General features: G+C 43.0%; 1 protein-coding gene across 5 annotated transcripts in view; it reads right to left on the bottom strand.

Annotated features, from left to right (window-relative positions):
- Positions 1-4,228: 4,228 nt before the first annotated feature.
- ELMO1 (engulfment and cell motility 1) overlaps positions 4,229-20,363 on the bottom strand; it is a 311,529-nt gene continuing 295,394 nt past the window's right edge. For all 5 annotated transcript variants that reach the window (XM_055803695.1, XM_055803697.1, XM_055803694.1 and 2 more), the window contains 4 exons: positions 19,344-19,451; positions 15,669-15,751; positions 10,085-10,162; positions 4,229-5,558 (listed from right to left, as the gene is read on the bottom strand). In XM_055803695.1, coding sequence (XP_055659670.1) covers positions 5,358-5,558; positions 10,085-10,162; positions 15,669-15,751; positions 19,344-19,451 — 470 coding nt within the window. In that variant the 3' untranslated portion in view covers positions 4,229-5,357. The remainder of the gene's footprint in view (positions 5,559-10,084; positions 10,163-15,668; positions 15,752-19,343; positions 19,452-20,363) is intronic.

Raw genomic sequence — 20,363 nt, 5'->3', positions numbered from 1 at the left:
GTTCTTTTTAACCTTGCCCCCATGAGGCTGCTGCAGGATGGCACTCCCTGAATCAGCACTTTGAAATCACCTTGCTATAAAAATTCATGGCTCTTCCAACATACATTTTATACCTGGTCCTGCCCTGACAAACTTGTGCTTTTGACAGCCATACTCCTCTCAAGTTTCAACCTGGATTCACACAGAAAAGGTTCCCAGTTCAATCCTTTTACCTCTGTGTAAAGTCCCAAAGATGCGTGAAGCAGCTGGAGCGATGCTGAATAATCAGGCCGGCATTGTATTCTGCCTCCTGAAGTAACCAGCAATACCCAATCCAATTATGTATCAGACAGAAAAGTCATTACTTGCATCACCTCCCAGAACGCAGCAAAAACTCAGTGCCAGGTAAAATTGCCTTTCTGCTCACCTTTCTGATCCAGCTATGTCCACAAGCACCCACCTAAATTTAGGTGCCTGCTTATCGAACTGAAATCAAGCCTCTTTTGCTGCCTGGGCAAGTGCTTTGTTAATCAGAGAACTTGTGTAAGACGTGTCGATGTTTAATATTCAAATATAATTACAGTTTAGGGAGGGAGCGAGCACTGCGTGAGTCTCATCCTGATTTAGCAAGCTCTGGGAAAAGCAATGACAGCTCAGCCAGGGGTAAGTGACAAAAACTCTGTCCGATGAATGTCTTTCAGAGTTTGCAGAGATTTTACAACAGCAGCACGCAGAGGTTCTGGAACGGTGTCTGAAGGGAAATCCTTTTCACTTCCAGCTCCTTGATGCTGCTGTAAGGCGAAGGGCGTTTTTCTTATGTCAGATGCTTAGTATTCCAGGCTTGCTTCTGACAGCTAAGATAGCCCCAGGTCAGTGAGGACTGGATTTAAGAGCTAGATTTATTTTTTTTTTTTTTAACCTCTCGGGAAGAAAGAAACAAGAAAGGAGTAAAATCTCACATTCACCTTATTACGCTCCTTAGATGAATGACTTTCACATGACAGTGAAGCTAATGGCATTTACTTGTCAGTGCAGCAGCAGCAACAAAAAAGAGAAAGGGGGGGGGGGGGGGGGGGGGCGGGATATGGCAGTACGAGAGTGTCCTCCTACTCCCAACATCTTCCATTGCTGGTTATCGCTCAGAATTAACAACTTGCGCCACTGTACAGCCACCTCTGACCACTGCAGTCCAATGCAATGACAACCACACAGCAGACTGGCGATCAGGGGCGTTTTATGCCCATACCCCTCTCTCTCTGTCCTCCCCTGCAAGGAGAGGGGGTTAATTTCTCCGCCCTTTCATCCCTCCCTCTTCTCAGAGCTGTTCAGTGTCTGGAGCCTGTGTGATTGCAGCTGGTGGGCTACAGGGCTGCTGTGGGCACGCAGGGCTCCCTCGCAGCCCAGCCATCTGCCAGAGAAGACAGTGATTTGTTCTGGGCAGTGGATCCCACCAGATTACCAAACAAGCCTTCACATTTCCATCCACATGTGACATGTCTGCATTACCAGGGACAACTGATGGGAAAGAAACATCAGCAAACAAGCACCCTGGGCAAGCAAAATGCAATCCTGGGTAGGGCATGAAGACACGAGAGGATTTTGCAAATGAAGTGATCAGGATCTTGCACAGTCATTTTGCAACCCAAGAGAGAGTGATCACCTACTTGCCTCTTTGCAAGGGAACGTTCTTCCTCCCTGCAGGTTGTAGGGTTTAGCAGAAGAGTTCTCCATACTGAAAAAGGAATTGCTTCTGAAAAGCAGTAACGAAAGCCCAGAAAGCACAAACTTTTTCTCCAACATATAGCTTGCTTTTGTGCAGGATTACTTAGCATTGCTGCTTTTCTCCTTGTCCTTACAAGCAGGACAAGCAGCTGACTTAAGAAGACACATACCTTCCTTGATTCAAGTTTTCTGTCAAAAGAATATATTCACTTTCAAAAGCAAAGTCATTTCAAAAACAGGAGCTAAAATTAGACTTTTTTTTTTTTTGGTTCTCTCTCCCCTTTATGGCTTTTACAAGCAATTACCCACTTAATGTTTTGAAATTATACAAGAAACTTCAATAGCAATTTTTTTCCTGCTGCAACTCCTTGATTGTGAAGCCTTAAAAGCTTTTCCGGAACACACAACAGCATGAGCAAATGAATTTGCCATTTTCATTCTCTTTTTTTTAAATGAATGGGAAGCAGCGGGATACTTGTTCATCATTAAACATTTTTTTTCTAGTTTCATAATGGTGAAGTGAGCCTGTATGACAGTTCTAGAAACTGAAGGCAGGATTCTCGTTTGCACCACGTCCCTTCGCGTTGCTGTGGGAGCGCTTTTAAAATAGCTGCACGGGCTATTGTGCCAACGCATCTCTCGAGCCTCTTCTTTCTTATGGCAGGGTGGGACACGTGGGGGGAGACAAATTTAGCATGCCTGCTCACGTGACCATCCCACACGATGCACAACCCATCCAAAGAGCTGGGCCATGCGAGGAGCTGGGGCTCCTGTAAGGCAGGGCTGCAGGCAGCCCCGAGCTAGAGCCAGGCAGCAGCGCCACGGCATCCCTCCAGCCCCAGCCCCCCGCCCAGGCTGCGGCCACCCTGAGGAGCCCCAGGGCAGGGGACCAGCTGCTGGGCTGTGTCACCTGCTGGCGCGAGGCCTGAGGGATGTAAGGAGAGAGGCAGCTGCCAGCGATTCACGCTCCAAAACCCCTCGCTGCCCCAGTGGTGTCGATGTGCCTCGTCGTACTGTGGGTGGGCATGAGGTCTTGGTGAAAACCGGGCTGGGCTGCCAGCACTTCTCCCACCTCCTCCCCTGGGCTCTCGGTGTGCAACTTGGGGCACTCACCTCAGTGGGGCAGGTGAGGCTAACCTTTCCCTCCTGCGCAAGTTGTCCCGCGGAGGAGGGGGTTTGTTTGCTGCTTTCTGATCGCCAGAGATGCCTACCTGCATTGGATTGCCGCTGAGCTGGCAGCGTTTGGCTCTTATCACTTAGGACTAAAAGGTGTTTCTTTTGGCAACGAGCAACACCCACCTGAAGCACCAGCTCTGCAGTCTGTAAATAAAAAGCAAAGGTTATGCACAGCCAAGCCATCCAGCTGGGTCAGGGAGATTAATCAAACAACTTAGATTGATCTGCTCAGAGTCTCATCTTCACGCCGACATGAAGCAGCATTAAAAGAAACTTGTTCCTACTTCTACCCCCCACCCCTCGGACCCCTCAAAAATTCTCTGTGGCAGGCAGTGCCTCCAAGGCTCTGGAGAATAAAACGTCTCAGACTCCCACATCCCACGTTGCACATCCCTGTTCTCACTCAGACTGAATCTTCCCTCAGGCCACAGGCCACTGTAACTTCCTACTCCAGCGTTTAACTCAAGAGGCTTTTTTTCCCCCCTTATTTTACCATCCATTACCACCTACACCAACTCGTGCTTATCTGTCAGAGCAAGGCATTCCTAAAATACTGCAAACACAGCTTCAGGAAGGCACTGCCCTCAGGACCCTCATGCTTGAATCCATACATTCTCCTCATCCTTCTTCTGGCTGCACCTGCAGGACATGATTTCTCTTCTCACCTGGTGTGAGGTCCGTCAGGATGTTTGCCCCATTGCCGGCTGGCTGGAGCAAAGGTCACCTCAGCTGAGATCTTCTGCATCTGTCTAAACTGAACCACCCTCCAGGCTTCTCACTAGCACAAGGTCCGATAAAACCCCTTCACAGTCTTTGTCAGCCGATCTGAGTAGGAGAGGAACTGGGACAAACCAACATCTGTCTTCAGCATGTGCACAGTGGGAGGGAGGGAAAGGGCTGGTGGGTTCCTGTAGATCTAGACCCAGCACTTTTGGAGGAAGAGATATTGAACTTGGTGAAATACCTAGAAGAATATGAGGAGGGAGGGAATCGATCTTGCAAAGCCCAAATTTCCCCAGTACCCACCTGCTGCAGCCAAAAACATTCTCAATGGAGGAAACAAACACAGAAAGACATTTACTCCAACAAACACCGTAAAGGCAGCGGCCTTAAACTGACCATGAGCACATCAGCATGCTGTGATCCCAGATTTCACAAAGGGTCCTTCTCACAGGATAGCTCACATACCCACGGTAATGGAGACCGCTGGATATATCTTACCCTGGTCACCACAAACAAACAAACAAGAAAACAAGAAAAGTTCCACCTTTCCCTCTCCTCTTCCTACCAAACACTTCAGAATTGCTAGGAACCATAAAGAACAGAAGACAACTTCAGAAGAAAAACAAAGTTCCAAGAATCATCACAACTCAGATTTTTATTCAACAGTGAAGTTGAAGGGAAATATTTTTTCCCTTCAGGGCAAATGTTCCAAATGGAAATTAAGTAAAAATATTGTCCCCCAAAAGTACTCACAATGAAATTAGTTTTCATTAAATATATTTGTTTGGCAAAATAAAATAAAAAAAATCAGAACCCGTACAAAAAAAAAATCCCTTGCAAATTTCTAACACTGTAGCAATGACAACGTAAACCTGGATGCTTGGCAGTTGTAATTAATCTGTGGAAATTACTGTTGAACTTTGGACCAAGAAAATAAAAATCACTTCAAATAGCAACAAGCCAATTTTAGAGGCAACTGAGGTTTAGGGAACACTATAGGGATGGGACACACTAGTGGCTTCATACACAGTTTGTGCAAGTGATCTGCCAGTGTGGGGCTATTTAAAAGCTGGGAGGAAAAGAAGTTAAAAGCTGTTGCAGCATTGCAGCGTATGGTACAGCAAAAACCTGCAGACTTTCCACTCTGGGAGCCGATCAGTTGGGTGAAGGCTGGTGGCAAGAGTCGAGGTGACAGTGGAAAGAATAATGACAGTGACGAATGGTGCAAGCACTGGGAAGCAGTTAACGATTTTCATCATTGCATTGGATTCAGTTGTGAGCAGACTCTTGGGAGTGTCTGGGAAAATCTTCTGCTTACAGTAGCTGCTTCTGCTCCCTACCTCCCTCCTCCTTCCAGTTAAAGCCTCTGCCATGCCAAGTGGGTTTCACAGGCACGCAGTTTGATAACAATGTCCTTTAGTTAAGAATGTTTCTTCCAGTATTAAAAATGTAAAAAAAGTCCTTGGGAGGGTGCTTCTTAGTGGCAAGTCTTTGCCTTAAGCAAGGCCGATGGCCTGCAATTACAAGTTAATTAAAGCAATGTGGATTTGGATGAGCAATGGGGAAGATGGGAATGGGGAAGGAAGGGATGCAGGGAACAGAGAGGAATGCAAGTGTTTCTACACCCCTCCCCAAAGCCAAAATCCAAGGTGCACGAGTGGGTTTCTTTTTTTCCTCACACTCTTCTTTTTTTTTTTTTTTTAAATCTCTCTCCAGTTATAATATTTCCAGTTTTGAATCAAGTTTCAGTGGCAACCTCAATTACAGTCATAAACAAAGTCATAGTTGCTGGGCTCCTTTGGGATTGGTGGGGGAGCATCTGGGATCTGTATGTTTTCCAAGTCAAGGAGGCGTAGCTTTATCTCCATGCTGAGCAGCGTGTCTAAGTCATTCCGTGTCAGATCACTCAACATATCCTTCCCAAGGAGGGCGTTCAGCCCATCGGTCCATACACAATACTGCACAGGGAAAAGATAAAAACTATTATTAATAGACATTCCATACACAAATTGCTTGTCTGGCTTGGTCCTCTACAGTTATTGCTCCCACAGCAACTTACAAAGAGACCTAAAATGAGGTTGATTCATTTTATTAGCTCATATCATGAAGAAGGCATGTTCCACTGAGCTGCTCACAAAATGGAAAAACAATGCCCTAAAAATGGGAAGAAATGACAGTATTTAGTTGCTATCTCCTTCAAACTTTCTGCTGAATACTCCTCAATAGTTATGGGAGAAAGAACAATACCTAACTTAAGACAAGGAACCTCTGAAGAGACCTCCTTGCCACCTCTCCTTCTCTTTCCCCAGTACTTACAGAAAAAGCCTGATTATCTTACACCAAGCTTTTAATTCCAAGACAGCTACGTTAGGTGAACTGAATCCCACCCCATATCCTTCTCGATTCTTTGTGTAAGAAATTCTGTACCGACCATCTAGTTTTATCATGGTTTGCTTTCCTATAGGTTAAGTGGTATCAATTGACCTACACAAAGATAGGCTCCCACGTATCTATGCCTACTTTACCACTATTTTACACAAAATAACATATTGTGAAAACTGCAGAATCAGCCAATGCTGTGTCCTTCACAAAAATTAAATTCCAAGCTACCCTGGTGTAATTCTAAATGCTGCAAATGCTGAACTGGCCTCTAAAACCTCTTCCTTACTGTTAGCTTTTTCCTAATAGGAGATCCCATCTTTCCCAACAGCTGACAGCTTGTGATTAACACGGGCTGAATAACCTTTTAAATCAGCAACAAACCCAACGGAGACTGGTGAGCTAGAGTCAACTTCTATCAAATAAGTCCCTTTCATTTATTACTACAAGCCATTTATTCAACTATGAACAGAAGTACTCAAATGCTATCATCCAAAAATAAAGATTTCAATCATGAACTTGTGTCCTAGTTTGCAGGAGAAAATTAAATCAGCCGTAAGTGCATTTTTATCTTACAAATACTTCTGCTAGATTTCATGCCAGAAAATGGATGTTAAATTTAGCTGACCATTTGCTACATGACACCGCCAAGTTTAAAGATAGCCATGGCTGACTTCATCCCACAGCAGAAATGAGGATTATTTTAAAGAAGAGAGAGAAACCCCCATCTTGGGGTACGTGTCTTCATCCAGAAAAAGGGTGTATTTTTAAAATAGGACTGTTAACACACTTCAACATCCAAAGTGAAATCCGACCCATTTAAGTCGGTAACAAAACAGTGGCAGAGCTAGGACTTCACCCAGGGTGTCGGTAAGCCAAGCAGCACCTTTAATACGAGGTCAGCTATACAGAAGAAACTTTAGGGTTTAGGCTGCCTTGCTAACGAGTACTAACTAAACAACTTAGCCTGCCTATTCCATGCCGCCAAAGCGTGCCACTGAAGACTCTTGAAGCATGTAATCTTTTGTGAAGTGTACACAGAACATCAGGAGAAGAAAGAAACTTTCCTAGAAATGTAATTATTTTTGAACAGATTAGATTTTTTTTTACGATCGGCTTGAAATCTGTCTTTGGGAGAGTATTCCCAGAAATCACTATGAGGAAAGCAAGAGAAAGGCAAAAAGGCTTTGCTCAGGTTACAGAAGCGCAGAGCATCCATTCAACAGATGCAGCCCCTGACGTAAATCATCCATCACCTGCTCAGTGAGTACGGCCAGCGCTTTCTCTGGGGAGGAATCCCAGCGAGCCAGAAAGCAGAACTGCAGTTCTGTTCTCTTCCAGATATAACTCATTCAGGGCCCACAGAAGCCAAATCCTGGCCACAATTCAGATGAGTGCAATGGCCTGGAAAAGGGGCTTCCTCTCTAATCTCTATATTGGCAAGTGCATCTAATTAAACTCCTGTACATTTCGAGCAGAGAGAAATCCTAATGAGATGGTGGAAAAACAGAGGCATTCATTCAGAAGTTTTTTTTCTTTTTAATATGCAAAACAGACTAAGAGCCACTGAAAAATTAATTTACCACCGATTCATTTTCATAAAACTCCAATGAAACCTAATTATAGCCTCCCTCATCTGTTTCTTTGTCAAAAATCAAGGATAAGATTAATCCACCTTTTTGCTATGTAGTTGAAACCAGCTATTAGTATTTAAATGCAAAACAAATACGATGGAGTGATCTCACAGTGCTGAATCCTCTGGCTAGCAGTAAGCTTCAACAGATGGCTAAGGGTATTGCCAAACTTAAGTACACAAGAATGAGGTCCAAATCTCAATGATATCGGTTCAGTAATGAGATTTTATTAAAGAAATACCTTGGGAGTCAAATCAGTAGAACCAGACAACCAGAAAGGCTGTGGAGGCTTCATCCATGGGGATGCAGCCCCGAGCAACCTGGTCTGAGCTCATCGCTGACCTGCTTTGAGCAGGAGGTCAGACTGGGGACACCTCCAAGGTCCCTTAAAACCTGAGTTATCCTATGATCTTAGTTCAATTTTTGGTTTTAGGACACACTCGATTCTCGCATTCCAACCTCATTCTACAATCACGAGGACGGTAGAAGTACTTAAAAAAAAACAACCCACCCTGTAAGTCTGACCTGAAATTGTCATGTACTAACATCACTCCTGGCGCTTCACAAAAAGCCTTCCAAATCTTGAGATGTCACCCACCGAATCTCCCAAGCTGACAATGCCGCTAAACTAGCGCTTCTACCAACAGGCAGCCCAGTTACTTTGATGAAGAGTCACGGGCTTCGTAACATGCTACTGCCTTTCCTTCTGGCGCTTCCTCTGCACACTTGTACTTTTTCCCTTAATCAGAACTCACTCTTCTGCAGGCCATGGAAAAGTACAGGGGGAGTGAGATGCCCTTTTAAAAACGTTCATTTGGGAACTGTCAAGTAGCAGCACAGACTCTTGCCTCCGGTCGTTTTTTTTAACATACTAATTTTGTTTCAAAGAAGCTGCACAAGATCAAAAAGAGGAATAAAGATAATAGGTGTGTTAACAATCACGAGCAATTGGGTTAAAGCATCTCACAACCCTACTGCCCGTCTGTGGGGTGCAGTAGCAGCTTTTGAACATTTAGGGCAGTAAAATACGCTTGTAGCTGCTATAGGATACATTTGAGATACAAGTGGCTGAAAAATTCGTTGATTTTCATGACCATCTGCTCTTATGAGTTGAAAGAGTCTAGAATTCAGTTTCTGGAGAATTTTTACGAGAAAGCATCTAACATATGTTCAGTTCAGAGGATGAAGACAATCATGCTTTGCTTAGAGCTCCAGCTCTAACGGCACGTTATGCCTGGGATCCTATTGCAGCTTTCTCTTAGATGAAAACTGACCAGCAAATATTTCTCTGGAGTAAACATACCTGAAAGTGACACTCAAATATTAATCCACAGGAAAACCCTAATGAGCATAACCTTATTTCCTCTCCTTAAAATTAACATCTATTTGAAAATTTTACTCCAGAATTGCAAATGTTGAAGCTGCGTAACTAAATACACTTCACTTGTAAAGAAATTTCATGCACTCTTCTGTGTTCCATCATATTAATGCAGTGTCCTGAATGGAGATCAAATACGATACCACAAAACAAGTGTGCAAACGGAACACTAACTTTTGTTACTTTAGAAATGAGAAGGAAAAACGTTTTTTTTTTTAACCCCCTAAATATAGTGAATTCTGCTGGATCTTAACTTGGAAGTTCTTTGAGAGAAACACATCCAATGCTTCCACGTAATTAGGTAAATTAGTTCCACCACCTTCCAAAAGCCAATGACGTCCATTTCCTTGTGTTTTCAAGTAAGAGAAGGGAGCAGGAAAGGGGCTGTCATTCTGCCTTGCTATTGGTATTTACATCGTCTTTATGTAAGCGAGACCTGTTGCAAAACACTCCCCTGTGGAGACGCAACAGGGAGGACCTTCTACGATCGCCTGTCATGAATGGTCTTCAGCAATGTGAAACTAAGAATAAGGGGACATGCCATTCTGCAGAACACAAGTCTGTGGCTGAAACTGAGACCCAGTGATGGTGGCAGCGAGCTGAGGACAGCAGTGATTCTTTAAGAGCTTGGCTGAACAAATCATCAGCGTTGAACTAAAGTTCACTAAAATGGACACACAGCAAAATCCTCCAGAGCCTAGAGTAGAGCAGACCAACAGAAATCTTTATTACACCAGGAAATGGTAACATCTGTGGAACTCCAAGGTCTGCCCAAGTTCTCTTTCTCTTACTTATGGCTCATATTTTAGTAGGGCTTAGAAATACTGATCTTTAATTTGGAGCCCATCTGCTCGATGACATACGAATAAAAAACACGTTCCTTTTGTGGCTCAGGATATGCAAGAAAATTGCAAAAGGTCTTGCTCCCATACTAATCCCTCTGCTTCTAGCTTGCTGTGAGACATGACACAGACTTAGATGGACCTGTACTCTGTGCCAAGATGACCATTCTTACGTTCTTACAAAGCTCTCTGCTGCCATAGAGCAACTCAGAGGGCTTCAAAGAAGTTTCTGTACTCCAAACCTGACTTACCTCATGCTTGTCTGGAGCAATGAAATTCAACTGGCCACTTGAGTCATACAGTATAGAGAAAGCAAGCTCCAGCACCTCCTGGATCAATAGAAAGAAACACATATTAATGCTGCATGAGAGAGGCATTCATACATTCAGGTCCGTCTTTCTTTCCCACTGTTTATTCCCCAAAACAAGTGGAAGAACAGGTTATGGTACTCTCCTGCCTAGCCAAAGCTGCAGCAGAACCAGATCACTGCAACAGACTGGCACCGCAAGAACCCCACCACAGATGCTTCAGTCAACACAAACTCACCCCCCTCAGTGCTGCCTGTGGCTCACACCGTCATGGATTACTTTAGCATTTGAGTTTGAAATTTGAGCTAGGCAACGGTGAGGACTGAAATCAATATAATACATAACAGTGCACTTGCAACAAACTTTTCATGAAGACCCACTATTCTTCCAATTTGTAGAGATTAAACTTGCAAAGTTCTGCAAGGTTTGTTTCCCTGTGTCAAAAATCTTGCCAGGACAGTTAATCTCCTGGCATATACTCATGCTCTCTCACTGCTAGAAGTCTATTGAATTATTCATTCTCAAGAGATTTCTGTCATTTTGTTTCTACCTGAACCAGAATCAGCAGCCTCAGTCAAACTGAACTATCTGGGTTAGTTAAAGACCTAAATGAACCTTGGGGAAGGAAAGAACCCTAAGAACCCTCATCTTTTTTCTCCTCAGCATTGAAGCTGGAATTTCAAAGGTGCCCAAGTGAATTCATCAAGCACTGACCTTCCCTAAAGGTCACCTGGACCTGGGTTCTAGAGGCCTGGACAAAATAATGAACTTCCACTGGCCAGCAGTGAGCATGCAAAGATGTTGTGTTATGGTTACTGCACGCATCGCTACAAGTACCCTTACAAGGATTTCACAACCTGTAAGCTAGCTGATACGGAAAAAAAGGAAAATATATTATAACTGCAGAAAAAAAGACCTGGCTACAAAGGAGAGTGCTGACTCCTAACTGTGATCTGTATCATATGTCCTGATCTTTTTGCCTCTTGGCTTCCTGAGCCCCATAACACCGATTGCCTTTGCTGCTAACTCTCGGCTGACAACAGTCCTTACACTGCCAGCAGTGAGAGGAGCACGGCTTCTTAAATTTCCTACACTAAGTTTTAAAATAGAAGAATTGACTGCTGGGACTGCAGCACAGACATCGCTCTAGCTGTCTACCCCTGACTACCTGGTCTGAAACAGACATAGGTCTTTGGATTTCAGTAAGGGTTATTTAATTTTTGAAACTGTGTGATTAAGAACAGAGTCTGAATCATAAAACATGCAATCCTTAGGGATTATCTTGGATGATCAGAGATCAGGCTTCTCATGGGAAATGCCCTTAATCTCCTTGAATTTAGTTACCGGGTCCAACTTGCTGTATTGCCAGGCCACAGGAGACAAGTCTGCGTTAAATCCCCACGGAACCTGCAGATACTAGTAGCGCTGGTGCACTCAGCAAACCAATGGCTCATGGCTCACAGAAGAGCCTTTTTGTGTTTTAGGCATGTCTCTCAGCCACAACTTAAGAGTGATGTCCCTCGTTACAGAAACAAATTTACCTCTGCCCACACAAACCTAGCATTATCTTCGTACAGAGTGTTATAAATTACTGACAGAACATGCCAAGTCATGCAACTGAGGTGGTGAAAATAAAACCTATCACTGAAAAAACTGCTTGTATTGCTCTACTATGATGTTCCTGAATTTCATGAAGGTCAACAACAACCCAATAGGCCTGTCCCCTGTATAACTGTCCTTTGAGAAATTCCAAGGGACTGCATTTTTTTGTTCACCTCAAAGAGAGAAGAGAAAAACCCTGCCTGAAAGAGGAATATCGCAGGGAGCCATGGGTTTGGTCATTCCTGGTCAGGCCAAGAACGAGAAAGGGCTACACTTAGGGCACCAAGCTTCCCTTTATGGGGGAAAATGGGAGTTTAGCAGCCCTGGCTCCAGTTCAGTTTCTTTGCTGGCTGCTCTGGAGACTAAAGGCTTAGGAACTACAGCTTCCAGGTGCCACATCTCTGTCACCTTACGCACAGCAAACTGTCAAGGAAAATGGAAGTGCAAGGAGCTGGAGTTGCCAACTGGCAGGCCCTCCACACTGATGGTGGTCTCCATGGTCGAGCTGGCTGACTTGTCAGGCACCCACACCCGGTTTTGTTACTTGCCCATCAATGCCAGGTGATTCTAAGGAACTGGCAATTCCTAAAGGAAAACTGGTCATTGTCTATCAGCCATCTGTGGTCTTCTCCTCCCTTGTCTGTCCTCAACCTTTCTCAAAGGCATTTTCCACTCCTGCCTTTTCCACCACTTTATCTTTCCTTTCTGTTTTTTTTCCCCCTCTCCCATTCCTCCAAACTTGCTCCTTCCTTTCTTTTGCTTTCCTCCTCCCCCACCTGAACCTGCTAAACTCACTCCCTTGACACTTCTAATGCTTTCCACCCTTGCATATGTTGGTAGATGCTTGTCAAAATGGTAACAGTACTGGGAACCATGTCATACCTCTCTTTTGTGCTTCACTGAAAAGAGAGAAAAAAAAGATTCTGCCCCTGCTGGCTGGACACTTCCCACTCCTTGGTTACAACTCTGCAGGGAAAGCTTGTAGGAGGTGTGTGGGGAAGCTTGGTCTCCCACACCCAGAGCTTCTCTCTCGTCCAGCCTCCACTGGCCCCTCGCATGGACCAGAGACAAGCAAATTGTGATGAACAGGCATTTTGGGTGCCTACAGCTGAGTGATCTCACGCAGTTACACTGACCTTACTACTCTCTGCCTACTCTGTCACCAACAGCCTCAAAACACCTGTGTCTTTGCTGAAGGCTGAGACCACAGCCATGTTAAGTTTGCTTGCCAGAGCCAGAAGATTCCCCCCCTCTCCCGATAACTATCTCTGTCTGCAGCAACAGAGAATTTGTTCAACCAACAGGAAGTCAAAAGGAGAAGAGAAGCTGCATTCAGTAGGGAACTGAGCAGAACCATTTCTGCTGACTCAAAAGGTACCAAGCCTGAAGCCTGACACATAAGCAAATAATGGGCGATAGGAGAACACTTAGAAATACATGGCAATTTTTTTTTTCCAAATTCTTCTTTCCTGCTTTGTTTTGAAGGCTGCAAAATCTAATATATTTCATTTCTTTGAAATTTATTAACATTACTCGAGAGTCAGAAATGAAGAATTTAAAATTAAACCTAATTTAAAACCACAAGCGAGATGAACAACAATGGATTCAAGTCTGGTCCTATCAAGTCATTCCAGCTTCATAGGCATGCAAATTCCAATTCAGTTTAACTCTTATTTATTTCTAAATGGTCCCGCTGGAAGAATAATGGCCATGTGCCGGCAAATGAAGAGACGCTGAAGCCTTTATTATGGACCTTCTGCCAATTCCAGCTATGTTCATGGCAGTGGCATTCTGCCATTCAATTTTCTTTTCTGCCAATGAATAAACATCAAGGTGGTCATTATATACATACAAAGAAACACAAGATGAAAAGGCCTCTTAAAAAAATATCACCAATTGTGAAATTTCAAGTGAAAGAATTCATACACCACACTCAGCCCAGTTGCATTCTGTGTCTGACTTTTTTTCTTTTTCCTTTTTAATTTTAATTTCATTGTCCACGTTAATTTGATACTCTGTAAACAATGATATGTTATTCCTGTGATGTCAGTTAAGTAATTGCAATACTGTGCATGACAGTTTGATTGGGTTGACAACTAATTTCACAAATTCTGTGATTCCCAGGGGAAGAAACAAGAAATCGAAGAAGGAAAAAAACCCAATAATCAAAAACCCCACACCAGAAACAGTAAAAACTTCAAAATTAATATTGCCGGGGTCACAAAGGAAATGCTCCAGCCACAGATGCAGTCATGCTACCTATCAGCTCCTGAACTTCACATTCTCAGCCACAAGTTTTATGCCAGTCCGAAGCAATTTTACCTGAGGAAATGGGACGATGCTGACAGCCGAGGACAAACTGATCTACAGCATCGCTATTTAGCATTAAATACTATCTAGACATTACTGCTCCATAAAGATGACACATTTCCATCACTGCCACCCACTGCTTTCCGTCTTCCTATCTTTCCTTTTTGTGCGGACATATGAGTGTTAAGACAAGGATGTACTAAAAATACTTTATATGCATCATATAAATGCCCCAGCCAAATGCTGTTGATGTTCAACTGTAACACAAGGTAGGAGTTGTATGCAATCTATTGTGTGCATGTGTGTGTTAGTGCCCTGATTCAGAAAAATCAACAAGGAAAAACACTCCTGGGATTTTTTTTGCTTTGCTTGGCTTGACTTTTTCATTTCCAACCATGTAAAGCCAATGTGGAAAGGAGATGACTGTATCCTGACAGACTTAAAGCAACTCATGTATACGAGAGACAAATGCAAGCAATATGCATTTGCAAGAGGTGCTCTGTGTATTTGCACATAGTTGAGGAAAGAAAAGTTGCAGCTATGAAGATGCAACAGCTGTGTGATGTAGCTTTGTCAGTGCTTTTTCATTTTCTATGGTCCCCATCAGAAGTGTTTTTTCCAGTATTTATTTGAACGCTGATTTCTAAAGTGTTGAAGCAGGAACTCTTAACCTCACTATTTTGCCCATCAGAATCTCCGGTTGGGTCCAAAATTTCTCAGTTTCATGTAACTGAAAATTCTGATATGGTTCCCAGACCTCAGGGTGTGTGGTTCTAGATCTGACTGAACATCACAAGAGTCTCGCTCTTTCTTGTACGGTCAGACAACACAACCTGATAGAGGACTTATGAACATACCTCATACGACATGGTATGAAGACCATCACCGCTAAAGATGCCAAACGTAGCTAGTAACTTGATTTCTTCTTGCCGTGGTGGCAATTCTGACTAACAAAAATTCTGCAAGATTCTGCCACTGTACAGTTTTAGCCCTGCTATCAGTTTACAGTTCTTGATCTGAAACTCTGAAAGGTAGCATAAATCTAATTTAAGCTGCCCATTGTCTCCTACACATTTTTTCCCCAAATGCACTGCTGAATGCACCCTTATACACCTCATTAATTGCCCAGCATTTACCTTACATCCTTTTGTTGGCAGTTGTTTTTCTACCTGACTGGACCTGAAGCTGGACATTAACTGCAGTTTATAGCACATACCAGTGTTCGCTGAATGTGAGCTCATCAGAGAATACAGCTGGAACAAACTAGTTATTTATCAGAGACTATATAAGAATAGGTACCAACAGTCATTGCTAGCCTGCTCTGCAGCAGCAGACAAAACTGCTTTGCTTTAGAGGTAAAAGACATCACTACTAAAGGCTATCCTAATGTGCGCTGGGCATGTCACAATGCACATCTGCCATGAAGTCCGAGTAAAGGAGGGCAGCCTGTTCCAATAATTCAACTCAACTGGTCTGAGGTGAAAGCAAAGTGCGTGTGCATACACAGAAAGGTGGCAGGCTGGAATGAAAAATATCTGTATTACTTCAGGGAAGGTCGAATTGACAAGCTTTGTATTCTGCAGGATGTGTGTTCATAACAATTTGAGAACCATACCTTGTTTTGTTTAAGAGCTCCTTTCTCCTTCATGTGAGGGCAGTCTTTCCCAGTCACAACAGCTTTTATATCTGCCACTGGCACTGCATTCAAAAGAAACAAATGCAAAACCCAGAACATTAGTTATAACCACGGTGTGCAAAAGCTACGGAGTCTAAAAAGTGGCCAGAGTGATGTGTTAAAATTACCACCTCCTTTGCCATTTCCAGCCTGTTGTAAGAAAGAAAACTGGAAGAGAACAACTAAAATAGGAATCTGAGTCTTGACAAAATTTCAGGCATCTGTATAAAAATCTGAGTATGCTTTTTCTTGCCTGTTGAGACTACTTTGGGTAAGCATGTTTCATACAGACGCGTGTACCTATGTCTGGACAGCTTTTATGCATACTTATGTATCTAGAAAATGTATACTGTTTTCTGCCTTACTGATGTAATAAGCCTGCACTGTGCCGCTCTTTGCTAGGCCTCCAGGTGAAGACTCTGCTGAAGAGAGGATGCTGGGCAAGTTGGACCATACCTCACTTGATGCTGTTGTCCTTCTGTTACTACCTGTACGAATTTTTCAAATAGTTTTTATTTCACTCCCATCAGCATTACAGTTGCTTTCTGATTATTAACAGGAGTAAGGACTACTGAGGCTTACAATGAATGACCCATTCTAATTGCTTTAAAATATGAAATGATCAGAAATCACTGGGGAAAAAAAAGGTAAGAAAATATATTGGAAACTGCTGCCACTCAGACTGACAGAGTGAGGTCACTAAAACATAAAGATAAATTTCTCTGAGTTTCAAGTAGAAGTCAATTTTTCAACAGTAATTACACTATGGAGAATCTCTATACTCCACAAGACGATATGGTCAGTGACAGTTTCTACAATCTATAAATGATCCATTATCCCTGTGGCTGTGGAAAAGCATCATAGATACAGAACAGCATAATAATATGAAAATCTGTTACTGCCCAGTTCTTTACAACCTCTAATAGAAATACTGGAGAGGAGAAATGCATTTCCTCTTCTACTGGGTACAGCAACACTGTGTATTTTATTGCAGATTACCTCAGCGCTATGGTCAAATAGATACTATGGGATATAACAGACACTTTAAAACGGACTTTCTTGGCATGAAAAATGAAAGCAACAGAAGTTATTTGGCCCTTTGCTACTCAGCCTCTCCTGCCTTTAATCTCAGCACTTCACGCTGTGGCCCTACTGACTTTTTGTGTCTCTGACACTACCCTACAAGTCAAGAAGAGATGTTGTTTTTGAGAGGCAAGAGCAAGTAGGACAAACTGGGAAGTAAAGGAGATATCTGACTGCAATGATGGTAAAAGGTCTTCTTACAAAGACAGAGTTCCTGCCATGCACTGAAGGTGCCCAGAAAAACAGTTTCTTGTTTGCATACAGTAGGTTCTTCTCAAATTAGATCTCTCAACCAAGGCAGCTTTTCTCCAGGTTTCATACATTTGATCTGTGATCAGGAATACAGTTACCGTGGGAGATCACAGACCGATGTGACACCCTGCTCTTTATTTATCTGGAACTTGGCTTATTCCTTGCTTTGGAAAAACAGAAACAAAGACTTCAGATGGTATTAGAAGCTGACTACAAGGTGCTGGGGGGTGTGAGCACAGATGTGATATGCTGACAACAGATAAAGCCCTGAGAAAGGGGGCAGCTGCTTTCTGTCCCAGCTGGAGTCTACACAGCTTGTTAACTCTGCCAGCCTGAAGAGAGGGGTGACATTCACAGAAGCGAAAAGGTTAAAAAGCCTCACGTTTATTTCTGGAGATAGATACTAGCTATTCAAGCTTGGCACAGAGTACACAAAATGCCCCGTGCTGCTTTTCTTGGTCCTTCTTACCCTTCTAAACCACCTATTTGCCTTCATCTGTTGACCTGCTCCCATGTGCTGAAAATCTGGTCATCACGTTCAGACCTTAATAGTTCAGAATTCTATGAAAGTCTATCCAAAGAGCACCAGAACATTTCTGGAACATGTTCTGTAAAATTCCCAAGCTAGTTTGGCCTGACATGTTTCAAACAATAGTGCCACTTGATAATCTTGTGTCTTGCAATATTCTCAATTAATTAATTAAACTCTAATGTGGATGGCACTGTGGTAACATCTCCTAACTTTCATAGCCTGGAAGCCTGAGATAGTGATGAAATAACCATGTCTTTCCCAAACTGCATCAGTATCTGTTCTGCCAGCAGGCATGCACAGGGAACATGTGGGTCTGGTCCAGCGGTTTATAAAGCAGGAGCCTTCTGTCCCCATGGGATACTGACCTTCCTGACCTCAAGAGCTTAAGGAAAATGCAAATGCAAGATGAAGCAGTCAGGGTCGGGGGGTTGAGCATGGAAGCGTGCCCAAAGCAAACAAATCTGTGAACTGCTGGTCTCCTGACTGTGCCTGCAGTTCTAGAGTGACCTTCATTCTTCTTCTGTCATTCTGATGCTACTGTAACATTCAAGGGCTATTTCTCTAAGCTTTGTCCAGAAAAACAGCTTCCCCCAGTGCCAATGCAGCAATGTGAGCCCCTGTCCTACATTCTGCCAAGACTGCGGTAAGAGCATGAAACATCCTTGAGGCAATCTGTAAGGCAATGAAAACAAGGGAATGTGACTGCAAACTGCCAGGGCTTCAGCATCAGACAGGCTGCGTCTGGGAGCACTTTGAAATTTTAAAAGGTGCTGCCTGGGGACAGGTTGAGGGAGCAGAAAACAGAAACAATTCTTTGTCTTACTAATACATAAAAAAGTTTAAATCACTGATTTTCTCTTTTCTCAATTTTCAGGCTGGTAAAATTTCCAACTTCTGAAAAATTAGTCTTTCTGCTATTCCATGAAAGAAGTGGAGCTATGAACTGAAATACTTGTACAAGCATGTCTAATCTGATAATGCCAAGAATGGCATTTATTACTAATGGAGATTCAGAAAAGAACAAAAGAAATTATTCCTTATTCAGTGCTTGATTTCTTGAAGTCACTTTCAGGTGACAGAACTACACTGGTCATTATTGTCATTATGATAAAAAAACCCCAAACTTTCCCAGGACTGCAAGTTAAACCTCTACAACTCATGCTGAAGAACAAAGGAGAAATTATCACAAGAGTCTTATTTTTCTGAAGGGCTCCAAAATTACTTTTATCCATAAAAAAAATCCTGATAAATCCCCCAGCAGGAGTTGTCACAGAGGCACGTCCTCTCCCAGCTGGGTACACAGTAATGGTGACATCCTCTCAGTACTGTTCATAGCAATGTGTCATCTCTAAGTCCACTCCCTACAGCCTTCTCCTCCAGTCACTAGACTGCCACAGAAGAAACATCTGTCTCCACGGACAGGAGGTTCTTCTGAATGTGCCTAAGTATTTTTATTTGACATCTGCAATTAGATGAGCAACAAAAATAAACTGTGTTCCTCCCCATGAAAGGCATGACATTTCCAAGCTGAATGAAATTATCAACTCATTGGAAAGCTGAGCTCAGTCCTCACACACTTGCCAAAACCAGGAGAGCAGTGTTTGAATGCAGGAGGAAAAATGTCTTCTGCTCCCTATCTCCATAAACAGAGCTGTTAATGTCCCATGTTAAGACAAATCTACTACAAGTTCTAAAAAGGAGCTAGCATAGAAGAAGAAAAAGTAGCGCAATCTTTGTGCATGACTTACATTTATCTTGCAAGGAATCATGGGGGACTTCTCCCTGGGGACTTTCTTCCAAGTCTCCGTAGTGCAAGACCTTGTGATTAGGTGAAAGTCGACAATACCAGAATTTGTCTGTTAAAAATAAATGCATTAAACAAGGTCACTAACATGTCTTCATCAGCACTATCAATAGCACAGGAGAAAGCTTACTCGAACAAGGCACTATAGGGAAGGACTCTCTTTTTTTCTCTCAGGAGGAGGAATGTGTGGGGTGCATGCAAAGTAGGGCAGAGACTTTGCTCAGTAATTTTACTTTATTAAATGAAACTGGCATTAATCTACTATTTTTTTTTATTGACTTCATCACTGGCTCCAAAAATAAATACTAGCAAGAAACAATTGACTTAGTTTTACACAGTATTTTATACCCTCACGGGCAGAAGACTGGCAAAGTAACCACTGCTTTGAGTGGATAACTTTGATGTACCCATAAAAGCTTCATTTTTAGCACGCACTGTGTGAAAATTAAGCCCTGCCAGCTGTCTTGTGTGGGACACCCAAAACCTGATATATTTGAAATATCCCATACTTTAAAAAAATCATGAGTCATGCCTTTTTATAGACATGGGAGAACACCTCCATATTTATGGAGGGACTGGACATAACAAACAAGCAAAGATTTTAAAACCAGACATTGACTCCCTTGTCCTGTAGATAACTCAGTGCTTTGAATGGTCACACCCCATGCAACCACACTCCACTTTGCGTTTTAGTCCTTCCTAGGAGATGTATACTTACATCTCCTGCCAGCTGCACCTCTGCAGCATATAATGCCCCTTAATATTTGATAAAATCTGCTCCTGTGAAGAACATCACCTTTGCAGAGCCGGGCCACCATGGTGCCTAGCGTGCAAGGGCGGTGCTTGCCAATTCCCTTTCTGAAATGGCAAGAGCGAAGTTACCCGGCCTTGTCAAAGAACATTCTATTTAATAAATAGATTACATAATGTTAAGCTGTCAAAAATACAATCTTGTTACATTCAA

This window comes from Falco peregrinus, chromosome 5 (assembly GCF_023634155.1).
Source record: "Falco peregrinus isolate bFalPer1 chromosome 5, bFalPer1.pri, whole genome shotgun sequence".
Lineage (NCBI taxonomy): Eukaryota > Metazoa > Chordata > Aves > Falconiformes > Falconidae > Falco > Falco peregrinus.
Note: the sequence above shows the minus strand (reverse complement) of the source record. Positions and strands in the feature narration are given on the sequence as shown.